Below are 12,714 nucleotides of genomic sequence, written 5' to 3'. Positions count from 1 at the left end.
GCTTGATCGGTAGAGGTTTTTTTTCTTTTAAATGCCTCTGACGATCCAAGCTGAGTTGCCTGATCGGCAGAGGTTTTTTTTTCTTTTAAATGCCTCTGACGATCCAAGCTTAGTTGCTTGATCGGTAGAGGTTTTTTTTTCTTTTAAAAGCTTCTGACGATCCCAGCTGAGTTGCCTGATCGGCAGAGGCTTTTTTTCTTTTAAATGCCTCTGACGATCCAAGCTGAGTTGCCTGATCGGCAGAGGTTTTTTTTTCTTTTAAATGCCTCTGACGATCCAAGCTGAGTTGCCTGATCGGCAGAGGTTTTTTTTTCTTTTAAATGCCTCTGACGATCCAAGCTGAGTTGCCTGATCGGCAGAGGTTTTTTTTCTTTTAAAAGCCTCTGACGATCCAAGCTGAGTTGCCTGATCGGCAGAGGTTTTTTTTCTTTTAAATGCCTCTGACGATCCAAGCTGAGTTGCCTGATCGGCAGAGGCTTTTTTTTCTTTTAAATGCCTCTGACGGTCCAAGCTGAGTTGCCTGATCGGCAGAGGCTTTTTTTCTTTTAAATGCCTCTGACGGTCCAAGCTGAGTTGCCTGATCTGCAGAGGCTTTTTTTCTTTTAAATGTCTCTGACGATCCAAGCTGAGTTGCCTGATCAGCAGAGGCTTTTTTTCTTTTAAATGCCTCTGACGATCCAAGCTGAGTTGCCTGATCGGCAGAGGCTTTTTTTCTTTTAAAAGCTTCTGACGATCCAAGCTGAGTTGCCTGATCGGCAGAGGTTTTTTTTCTTTTAAAAGCCTCTGACGATCCAAGCTGAGTTGCCCGATCGGCAGAGGCTTTTTTTCTTTTAAATGTCTCTGACGATCCAAGCTGAGTTGCCTGATCGGCAGAGCCTTGTTTTCTTTTAAATGCCTCTGTTGATCCCAGTTGAGTTGCCTGATCAGCCGAGGCTTTTTTTCTTTTAAAAGCCTCTGATGATCCCAGCTGAGTTGCCTGATCGGCAGAGACTTTTTTTCTTTTAAAAGCCTCTGACGATCCAAGCTGAGTTGCCTGATCGGCAGAGGCTTTTTTTCTTTTAAAAGCCTCTGACGATCCAAGCTGAGTTGCCTGATCGGCAGAGACTTTTTTTCTTTTAAAGGCCTCTGACGGTCCCAGCTGAGTTGCCTGATCGGCAGAGGCTTTTTTTCTTTTAAAGGCCTCTGACGATCCAAGCTGAGTTGCCTGATCGGCAGAGGCTTTTGAAAGCATTTTTTTTACAACCTCTTCACTGAAGAGGTTGTAGAAAAAAATGGTTTAAAAAGAAAAAAAAATTGGCCACGCCCACCCAGTCACATTACCCCCACCAAGCCACGCCCAGAGAACCGGTAGTAACAAATTTTAGATTTCACCACTGCTTGCAAGTGTCCCAAAAATCAGCTGTCCGGTGGGAGGCACGCGCATATGTGGGGTGGAGCTGAACTGGGCGACGGCTCGCGTGTCCGCAGAGAGGTCTGTGGCACGTGTGCCATAGGTTCACCATCACAGCTCTAAGGGTTGTTCTTGGTTCTTTGGGCATCACACCCAGGGGGGATCCCAGTGCCAAGAACTCGAGGCTTTGATGGGCCCCCCGATATCTCCCCACTTGCCTTATAATACAACACTGGTCCTTGTTGTTCCTTTGCATGTTGAAGTAGCAATTGTCCGCGATGGCAAAAATGTGGGGGGGCATCTCCCCGATCTTTTTGTTGGTGTAGAGACGGATCTGCTCCGGGGAGTAAATGGGAAGCAGCTGGTAGGGATTGACGGCCACCAGGATTGAACCTGTGTACGTCTGGAAGAGAAGAGAAATAAACACATACACAAACCGGTAGTGGGTTTCACTTACCTTCGCTACCGGTTCAGAACGGTGAGCGCACGCGCGGGCTTGCTTCTCCGTCACGCGGCTCTTCTGCGAAAGTGCAGAGCGTCCCTGATGACGTCTGGGGAGGTGGGCGGAGCCTCCCGCTCAGTGGTGAAATCTAAAATTTGTTACTATCAGTTCTGTGGGCGTGGATTGGTGGAGGGAGGGGGGTAATGTGACTGGGTGGGCGTGGCCAACTTTTTTTTTTTTTTTTACTTTTAAAACCATTTTTTCGAAAAGGTTGTAAAAAAATGCTTTCAAAAGGTTCTGACGATCCCAGCTGAGCCGCGTGATCCGCCGACCTTTCTGATCGACAACCTGTCATAATATTTAACCTCATTTATTTACTTTCATAAATGAAACTATTATTATTATTCTGGCAATTTAATAAAATAACTTAGCCTGGAATCATAACAAAAAAAAAGGGACCTAACCTTTTATCTATTACTGCAGGGGTGGACTTCAACTCCCAGAATTCCCCAGCCAGAATGGATGGACTTCAACTCCCAGAAATCCCCAGGCCGGCCATACTGCCTGGCCTGGGGAATACTGGGTTGAAATCCCTCCTTCATAGGAGAAACATGCTGGAAATCAGCCAAATAATAGTAGGAGTTATGGATGGAGATACTGATGTTGAGATAAATTTGTCCATTACAAAATGTGTAAAATTAAAGGTAATTGATAAAGCTTAAGATTTAGAGATTTGTTGAAAGGGTCTAGATATCAAGAAATATAGAAAGAATTCTCATGTATAAATTGAAATAAAAATAGAGCTGTATTGAATTTGAAATTAAGATGTGTGGTGATTTTTATTTATTTATTTTAATTTAAATTTAAAATAAAACTTTTTTTCAAAAAAAAAAAAAGAAATTAAGATGTGTGGTGATAAAATTGTAAGGTAAACCATTAGATTAAGAGGTTAGAATATCTTTTAGGGGAAAAGCCTTTCTATGTTTTTGAATAGTTCTGACTAAGATATTATTTATTTATTTATTTATTATTGCGATTTATATGCCGCCTTTCTCCCTGGGGACTCAAGGCGGCTTACAAAATGACAAATTCCAATACAAATCACAATGAAATAAAATTAAAATCAGCAGCCCTATTAAAAACAGTTTAAAATTATGACAGTGTATCCCCAAACGGATCAGTTGAGTTGACGAAAGAGCCACGTCTTCAGCTCGCGACGGAAGGGAAGAAGGTCGGGGGCTGTCCTGAGCTCGGTGGGCAATCCATTCCAGCGGGTCGGGGCTCCCACAGAGAACGCCCTCCTCCTGGGGGCCGTTAGCCAACATTGTTTGGCCGACGGCACCTTGAGGAGGCCCACTCTGTGAGAGCGCACAGGACGGTGGGAGAGCGGCTGGAGACGGTCCTGCAAGTACCCCGGGCCTAATCCATGAAGGGCTTTATAGGTGAGCACCAGCACCTTGAAATGTATCCAGAGCGCCACCGGCAGCCAGTGCAGCTCACGCAGGAGAGGTGTTAAACGGGAGTATCTAGACGCCCCCGTAACTACCCGCGCGGCTGCGTTCTGGACTAGCTGGAGCCTCTGGATGCATCCCAAGGGCAGCCCCATGTAGTCCAACCTAGAGGTAACGAGGGCATGAGTGACCGTGGCGAGGGCATCCCGGTCTAGAAAAGGGCGCAACTGGCGCACAAGACGCACCTGTGCAAAAGCCCCCCTGGTTACGGCCGTCAGGTGGTCCTCTAAGGACAGCCGAGAATCCAGGAGGACACCCAAGTTGCGGACCCTATCGGAGGGAGCAAGAGTTTCTCCCCCGATCGTTAAAGATGGAACCTCCAGATCCCGGGATGCCGGCATCCACAGCCACTCAGTCTTGGAAGGGTTGAGTCTAAGCCTGTTCCTCCCCATCCAAACCCGCACCGCTTCCAGGCAGTGGGACATCACGGAAAGGGCATCCCTAGGGTGGTCAGGGGTGGAAATGTAAAGCTGGGTATCATCAGCATATTGATGATACCTCACCCCAAAACCACGAATGATCTCACCCAGCGGTTTCATGTAGATGTTAAAGAGCAAAGGGGAGAGAACCGATCCCTGAGGCACCCCACAAGTGAGAGGCCTCTGGGAGGATCCCTGACCCCCCGCCCAAACAGACTGCAGACGACCAGAGAGATAGGAGGAGAACCACTGTAAAACAGTGCCTCCTAACCCCATCTCCCTGAGCCGCTGCAGCAGGCATATTATTAGAATTTATGTTTAAAAAGTTTTTTTTTTCCTATGTTCTGTTTTTTAATTTTTAAAGTGGTAACGGGAATTTAGTGAATGAAGTTTTTTTTCCTCTTTCCTTTTTTTCTTTTTTTTTTTTTTCCTTTTTTTTTTAAAAAAAAATGTAAGCGATTGTACCTATCTGTGACCGGATCGAGACTCCTCTCTTGAAAGATATATTTTATGTTTATGTTGAAAAAAATAAAATAAAAAATATTTTGCAAAAAAAAAAAAAAAGAAAAGAAAAAGAAAGAAAGAAACCCCCTCCTTCATCTTAAAATAATCAAGTTTGGGAAACATGGCTGTACATTCGTCAGCAGAAAATGCGACTTATCTGTTTTGTTTTGTTTTTTGTTTTTTTGTTTGCTTTAATTTATATGCCGCCCTTCTCCGGAGACTCAGGGCGGCTTACAATGCGTTAAGCAATAGCCTTCATTCTTTTGTATATTTATACAAAGTCAGCTTATTGCCCCCACAAACTGGGTCCTCATTTCACCTACCTTAGAAAGGATGGAAGGCTGAGTCAACCTTGAGCCTGGGAGATTTGAACTTGCAGTAATTAAGCGGCAGATGTTAATAAACAGTGTTTTTAGTCCACTGTACTACAGGCTCGTTCCAACTTTCCCAACGACCCATTTCCCACTTTCCCATTCAACCCCACAAGGGCCGACGGACACCAAGACTGAATTGTGCATTGCTGTTTTTCAGCCCAAAGCCATTTCAGCACCAGAGACAATACGGACACCATCCAAATGAAAGCGTTAACCGAAAACCAAAGCAATGGCGAGGGATTGGACCTTCCCAGACAAACTAAATTATTCTCCTTGGGGGTGAGGTCCTTGCTTTTTTTTTTTTTTTTTTTTTTTTTTTGCAAAGCTGCAAAACCATGCAGCGAGCAACCAGGTTGGGGGTTGACATAAATGTGCCCCCCTCCCTTCCAAGCCAAGCAAGCAGAGGGAAGCGATCCGGAAAACGTAGCATCAAATAAAGAGCCGAGCATAAGACAGTATGACAACAAAGGCACTGGCTATACTTACCCTTCCGCCACAGTTAGTCTAGGTTTCAAAGCAGAGGGAGCAGGAAACGTTATTTTGTTTGAAAATAACCTTCTTTTTCCAAAGAGGAGAGGGAAAGGAGAGAAGGAAGGAGAATGGAAGGAGAGAGGAGAGGAGAGGAGAGGAGAGGAGAGGAGAGGAGAGGAGAGAGAGAGGAGGGAGAGGAGAGGAGAGGAGAGATGGAAGGAAGGAGAATGGAAGGAGAGAGGAGAGGAGGGGGAGAGGAGAGGAGGAGAGGAGAGGAGAGGAGAGGAGAGGAGAGGAGAGGAGAGGAGAGGGAGAGGAGAGGAGAGATGGAAGGAAGGAGAATGGAAGGAGAGAGGGGAGGAGAGGAGAGAGGAGATGGAAGGAAGGAGAATGGACGGAGAGAGGAGAGGAGAGGAGAGGAGAGGAGAGGGAGAGATGGAAGGGAAGGAGAGAATGGAAGGAGAGAGGAGAGGAGAGGAGAGGAGAGGAGAGGAGAGGAGAGGAGAGGAGAGGAGGAGAGGAGAGGAGAGATGGAAGGAAGGAGAATGGAAGGAGAGAGGAGAGGAGAGAGAGATGGAAGGAAGGAAGGAAGGAAGGAAGGAGAATGGAAGGAGAGAGGGGAGGAGAGGAGAGAGAGATGGAAGGAAGGAGAATGGACGGAGAGAGGAGAGGAGAGGAGAGGAGAGGAGAGGAGAGGAGAGGAGAGGAGAGGAGAGGAGAGGAGAGGAGAGGAGAGGAGAGATGGAAGGAAGGAGAATGGAAGGAGAGAGGAGAGGAGAGAGAGATGGAAGGAAGGAGAATGGAAGGAGAGAGGGGAGGAGAGGAGAGAGAGATGGAAGGAAGGAGAATGGACGGAGAGAAGAGGAGGAGAGAAGAGAGAGAGGGAAGGAAGAAGAATGGAAGGAGAGAGGAGAGGGGAGAGAGGAGGAGGGGAGGGAAGGAAGGGAAGGGAAGGGAAGGGAAGGGAAGGGAAGGGAAGAGAAGAGAAGAGAAGAGAAGAGAAGAGAAGAGAAGAGAAGAGAAGAGAGAGAAGAGAAGAGAAGAGAAGAGAAGAGAGAAGAGAAGAGAAGAGAAGAGAAGAGAAGAGAAGAGAAGAGAAGAGAAGAGAAAACACTCACATAAATCAGGCGCTCCCGATAAACGGATGAGAAGATTTCTCAGAATGCCGGCCTCGTTCAGATCCCCTAAACGGATCATGTCTTCCACCCCATGGATTGAAGTGGGGTGCATCGGTTTGATGTGGCTGGCATTTTGAGGAGAGACCCAGTGCTCCTGAAAAATAGTAATAGTAATAATAATAATATTAATAATCAAGTAAGCCTCATCCATATGGAAAGGAAAGAACACACAAGGCCAGCAGTTCAAGTCTAAATTACAGATTAACAGAGGTGGAAGGGACCTTGGAGGTCATCTAGTCCAACCCCCTGCCCAAGCAGAAGACCCTGTACCATTTCTGACCGATGGCAGTCCAGTCTCTTCTTGAAACCCTCCAGGGATGAAGCTCCCACAACTTCTGAAGGAAACTTCTGTTCCTTGATCGATTGTTCTCACTGTCAGAAAATTTCTCCTTATTTTCCAGTTGAATCTCTCCTTGGTCAGCTTCCATCCATGATTCCTTGTCTGATCTCGGGTGCTTTGGAGAATAGTTTGACCCCCTTCCTCCTCTCTTCTTCTTCTCTTCTCTTCTTCTCTTCTCTCTCTCTTCTCTTCTCTTCTCTTCTCTTCTCCTCTCTTCTCTCCTCTTTTCTCTTCTCTCCTCTCCTCTCCTCTCCTTTCCATCCATGATTCCTTGTCTGATCTCGGGTGCTTTGGAGAATAGTTTGACCCCTTCCTCCTCTCTTCTTCTTCTCCTTCTCTTCTCTTCTCTTCTCTTCTCTCTCTCTTCTCTTCTCTTCTCTTCTCTTCTCCTCCTCTTCTCTTCTCTTCTCTCCTCTTTTCTCTTCTCTCCTCTCCTCTCCTCTCCTCTCCTTTCCATCCATTATTCCTTGTCTGGCCTTCGGGTGCTTTGGAGAATAGTTTGACCCCCCCTTTCTCCTCTCTGTGGCAGCCCCTCAAATAATATTGGAAGATGCTCTCCTGTCTCCCCTGGTCCTTCTCTTCACTAGACTAGCCATGCCCTGGTTCCTGCAACCGTTCTTTATATGTTTTAGCCTCCAGTCCCCTCATCATCCTGGTTGCTCTTTCTCTGCACTTTTTCTAGAGTCTCCACATCTTTTTTATAGTGTGGTGACCAAAACTGGATGCAGGATTCTAGGTGTGTCCTTACTAAGGCTTTATAGAGTGGTATTAGTGCCTCCCCTTGATCTTGATTGTCTCCTTCTGTTAGTCGAGCATCGAACTGCGCATGGTTAAAGTACCAGTGCAAATGCTTCACAAAGTGTGTTTCTTTGCAGAACATCTTAAGGAACTGAGCTTTGGGGAAAACTCACCACAGCAAAGCTGTGTTCTTCTAGGGAGGTAGCAAATCAAATGGACTAGCTCCTTTCCCAACTAAGAAATTTAATTTAATTTAATTTCCATTTAATTTAATTTCCAATTAAATTAAAATGTGATTAAAAGGCAGAAGCTTTTGAGAATAGAATAGAATAGAATAGAATAGAATAGAATAGAATAGAATAGAATAGAATAGAATAAGAATAGAATAGAATGTCAGGTTTCGGTGTCGTCTCAAATAAATTGCATTTCCAAACAAATAGTCCTTTGATGAAATCTTTCATTTATTAAGCACGACAAACTGTCCCCGATCATGTCGTAGCCAACACTAGACTTCCTGACCCCAAACTTTCCCTTTCCATTCCCCAATTCTCTGCCATCTCATTGGCCATCTTCCAAATCACTCTCCCCATATCTACTACTTCAGCTCCCAGGAATGTCCCCCCTCCCGTCCCATCTCCTAGGGGATATTATCTTCAGGGAAAATAAGTAGGTGAAAAGTCAAGCGTCCTCTTGCCAGCTGTCCCCTCTTCTCTCCTTATGTCAGCACTGGAGACGAATGTAGTTTGGAGTGCTGACATAATAGAATAGAATAGAATAGAATAGAATAGAATAGAATAGAATAGAATAGAATAGAATAGAATAGAATAGAATAGGATTAAGAATAGAATAGAATAGAATAGAATTAAAAATAGAATAGAATTAAGAATAGAATTAAAAATAGAATAGAGAATTTTATATACTTAAAAATAGAATAGAATATACTTAAAAATAGAATAGAATATACTTAAAAATAGAATACAATAGCATTAAGAATAGAGTAGAATAGACTAGAATTAAGAATAGAATAGAATAGAATAGAATAGAATAGATAGAATAGAATAGAATAGAATAGAATAGAAAATGGAATAGAATTAAGAATAGAATAGAATAAAATAGAATAGAATTAAAAATAGAATAAAATTAAGAATAGAATAGAGAATTGAATATACTTAATAATAGAATAGAATATACTTAAAAATAGAATAGAATATACTTAAAAATAGAATACAATAGCATTAAGAATAGAATAGAATAAATTAAAATAGAATAGAATTAAAAATAGAATAAAATTAAGAATAGAATTAAAAATAGAATAGAATAGAATTAAAAATAGAATAGAATTAAGAATAAAATAGAGAATTGAATATACTTAAAAATAGAATAGAATATACTTAAAAATAGAATAGAATATACTTAAAAATAGAATACAAATAGCATTAAGAATAGAGTAGAATAGACTAGAATTTAGAAGAGAATAGAATAGAATAAAATAGAGAATTGAATAACTTAAAAATAGAATAAAATTAAGAATATACTTAAAAATAGAATAGAATATACTTAAAAATAGAATACAATAGCATTAAGAATAGAGTAGAATAGACTAGAATTTAGAATAGAATAGAATAGAATAGAATAGAATAGAATAGAATAGAATAGAATAGATAGAATAGAATAGAATAGAATAGGAGAGTTGGAAGGGACCTTGGAGGTCTTCTAGTCCAACCCCCTGCTTAGGCAGGAAACCCTACACCATTTCAGACAAACGGTTATCAATGGAACTGCATCCACATGGAGAGAAGTAAGCAGTGGAGTACCCCAAGGCTCTTCCACATCTTCATCAATGACTTGGACGAGGGGATAGATGGGGAACTCATCAAATTTGCAGACGACACCAAGCTGACAGGAACAGCCAACACTTCCAGAAGATAAAGGCTTAAGATACAGAAGGATCTGGACAGACGTGAACATTGGGCGCTATCCAACAAGACTTCATCAGATGTCTGTGGAGATTCTCAGTCATCCAGATCATGGTTGTCCCATAAGATTCCATAATGATCCCATAATCCCTTGCGGGGTGGAGTCTGGGCAACTGAATGGAGCTAGCAGAGTGTTTTAATGGCCGGATGCCTTTCCTGTCGCCAGTACGGAGTTTTGTTCAGCAGACACATTCTCAGAGAAATATCTGCCTCTACCTAGGATCGAACTCACAGCCTCCTGATTGTGAGGCGAGAGGCTCCACCTCTAGGCCACTCATAGTTGTCCCAAAGATGCTTTTCAAAAGGCAACTGGACTTTCTTGGGTTTTTGTTTTTTTTTTTCCTCGAAGACGTTTCGCTTCTTGGCGCTTTTGGTGAACGGTCACTAAATGAGCTGTTGTAAGTCGAGGACTACCTGCAAAGACCTCGAGATTGTAGGTCAGGAACAGCAAAGAGAAGAAAGGGCCCATCACACGTTCGTTTTACGTACATTTCCTTCGTCGTCGATCACCTGGATCTGTCCGGAATCGCAAAGCTTGACCACTGCTCCGATGGGAACATCGAATTCCCGCCTGGTCTGGAGGTCCATCCATACATAATCCCCCCTGGGAGAAAATACAAATAGGGCATTGAAGTCCTGAGGAAACGCAGCAAAGAATATCGGGGGGCGGGGCTTCAGCTCCGTAGCAACGGGTTCGCTGCCCCGTTGTTGGGTGGGCGTGGCCATGATGGGCGTGGCCTAGTCATCCGCCTGCACCATGGCGGGGTGGTGGTGATGTTTTTTGCCCTCCCCAGGCTCCGGAGGCTTTCCCTCGAGCCTCCGGGAGGGTGAAAACAGCTTCCCCCAGAGTCCAGAGGCCCTCCGGAGGCCGGAAACAGGCTCCTTTTCCGGACTCTTCCGGAACCTCCGATAGGCCCGTTATTTGCCCTCCGTGTGGCCCCTGCACTTACCTGGAATGATGAACAGGCTGCGTGGAGACTCCTGGGGAGGCCCCTGGGAGGGGAGGGACAGGGTGGGAGGAGCGGGGTGGGGTGGGCGTGGCCAGCCAGGGGTGACATATGGAGGTTCGGCGAACCCGGCGATCCTTGGCTAAAGGATTGCCCGAACCCTGCCGAACCCCTAGGAGCCCACCCCTGAGTACGATTCACCCAGAGCAGGGGTCTGCAACCTTAAACACTCAAAGAGCCATTTGGACCCGTTTCCCACAGAAAAGAAAACACCGGAGCCACAAAACCTCGGTGGGCGTGGCCAACTCAACGTCACTCACTTTCCACAAGTCACATGACCCCCCCAGCCACGCCTATCCAGCCAGTCATTAGGGCAGAGAACCGGTTGCTAAGAAACAATGGGAACCACAAAACCCTTTTGACATCTCTCTCTCACTCCCTCCCCCCTCCTCCCTCTCCCCCTCCTCTCTCTCTCTCTATATATATATATCCCTCTCTCTGTATCTCTCTATGTCTCTCTGTCTCTGTCTCTCTCTCCCCCCCTCTCTCTGTATCTCTGTCTCTCTCTCCCCCTCTCTCTGTATCTCTCTCTGTATCTCTGTCTCTCTCTCTCCCCCTCTCTCTGTATCTCTCTATGTCTCTCTGTCTCTCTCTCCCCCTCTCTCTGTATCTCTCTATGTCACTCTCTCTCCCTCCCCCCTCTCTCTTTATCTCTCTGTCTCTCTCTCTCCCCCCTCTCTGTATCTCTGTCTCTCTCTCTCTCCCCCTCTCTTTGTATCTCTCTCTGTCTCTCTCTCCCCCTCCCCCTCTCTCTTTATCTCTCTATGTCTCTCTCTCTCCCTCTCCCCTCTCTCTGTATCTCTCTATTGTCTCTCTCTCTCCCCCCCTCTGTATCTCTCTATGTCTCTCTCTCCCCCTCTCTCTGTATCTCTCTGTCTCTCTCTCCTCCCCCCCTCTGTATCTCTCTATGTTCTCTCTCCCCCTCTCTCTGTATCTCTCTGTCTCCTCTCTCCCCTCTCTCCCCTCTCTCTGTATTTCTCTATGTCTCTCTCTCTCCCTCTCCCCTCTCTCTGTACTCTCTATGTCTCTCTCTCCTCCCCCCCCCTCTGTATCTCTCTATGTCTCTCTCTCTCTCCCTCTCCCCTCTCTCTGTATCTCTCTATGTCTCTCTCTCTCCCTCTCCCCTCTCTCTGTATCTCTCTATGTCTCTCTCTCTCCCCTCTCTCTGTATCTCTCTATGTCTCTCTCTCTCCCTCTCCCCTCTCTCTGTATCTCTCTATGTCTCTCTCTCTCCCTCTCCCCCTCTCTCTGTATCTCTCTATATCTCTCTCTCCCCCCTCTTCTCTGTATCTCTCTATGTCTCTCCCTCTCCCCTCTCTCTGTATCTCTCTATGTCTCTCTCTCTCCCCTCTCTCTGTATCTCTCTATGTCTCTCTCTCTCCCTCTCCCCTCTCTCTGTATCTCTCTATGTCTCTCTCTCTCCCTCTCCCCTCTCTCTGTATCTCTCTATATCTCTCTCTCCCCCCTCTCTCTGTATCTCTCTATGTCTCTCCCTCTCCCCTCTCTCTGTATCTCTCTATGTCTCTGCCCCGGCTGCTTCTCCATCCCCCGCCATCGCCCTTCACCTTCTCAGGCCAGGCGAGGAGTGACTGGGAGGGGAGGGCGAGGGGCGGGGCCAGCCAGTGGTGGGATCATCCAACAGGGAGCCACAGCAGAGGGCCCAAAGAGCCGCATGAGGCTCCAGAGCCACAGGTTGCTGACACCCGACCCAGAGGTAGGTTTCACATAATTTTACCACTGGTTCGCCCCGCATTGAAAATGTGGACACGCGTGGCTGGCACGCATGCACGCGGCTTAGAAAACATGGCTAAATAGGATGGCATAGCGCCGGGGCGGGGGGGGCCTGGGAGGCGGGGGGGCGGGCCCAAATCGGTCCGAACCAGAACCGAATCCCACCACTGGATTCAGTCTTTGAGTTACAAACCGTTCGTTTAGTGGCTTTCCGAAGTTACAATGGCGCTGAAAAAAGTGACTGAGGACCCTTTTTCACACTTAACGGACCGTTGCAGCATTCCCCTCCTAGGGTCCACGCGATTTACATTCGGACGCTTGACGACCGGTTCAGATTACGACGGTCGCAGCGTCCCCGGGGGCCACGTGATTTTCCCCTTTGGCGACCGTCTGAACAAGCAAAGTCAACGGGGCAGCCAGAAGCCAGTCGTAAAAATGGTGCAAAGGGTCCCTTAACGACTGTCTTGCTTTGCAAACAGAAGTTTTGGGCTCTACGGAGGTCGTAAGTCGAGGACTTCCTATAGGATAGGAAGACACCGTCTGCCTCTAGAGGTAACCGCTTCTCTCTCCCCGTGCTGGATAGCCCCAAAATTTCTGGAAAAAGATTCCGATTCCAAAGCTTTGGATTTGTCA

General features: G+C 45.9%; 1 protein-coding gene across 1 annotated transcript in view; it reads right to left on the bottom strand.

Annotated features, from left to right (window-relative positions):
* LOC139326720 (unconventional myosin-VIIa-like) overlaps positions 1 to 9,943 on the bottom strand; it is a 104,524-nt gene extending 94,581 nt beyond the window's left edge. Inside the window, 4 exon segments of the mRNA XM_070956573.1 lie at positions 1,609 to 1,793; positions 6,230 to 6,250; positions 6,252 to 6,383; positions 9,833 to 9,943. Of these exon segments, the coding sequence (XP_070812674.1) occupies positions 1,609 to 1,793; positions 6,230 to 6,250; positions 6,252 to 6,383; positions 9,833 to 9,931 (437 nt within the window). The 5' untranslated portion in view covers positions 9,932 to 9,943.
* Between the last annotated feature and the right edge of the window lie 2,771 nt (positions 9,944 to 12,714).

The sequence above is a fragment of the Pituophis catenifer genome, unplaced genomic scaffold, assembly GCF_029215685.1.
Source record: "Pituophis catenifer annectens isolate HBS135680 unplaced genomic scaffold, rPitCat1.0.hap2 SCAF_97, whole genome shotgun sequence".
In the NCBI taxonomy this organism is placed as follows: Eukaryota; Metazoa; Chordata; class Lepidosauria; order Squamata; family Colubridae; genus Pituophis; species Pituophis catenifer.
The sequence above is the reverse complement of the archived record's forward strand: the minus strand, read 5'-3'. Positions and strand labels throughout refer to the sequence as shown.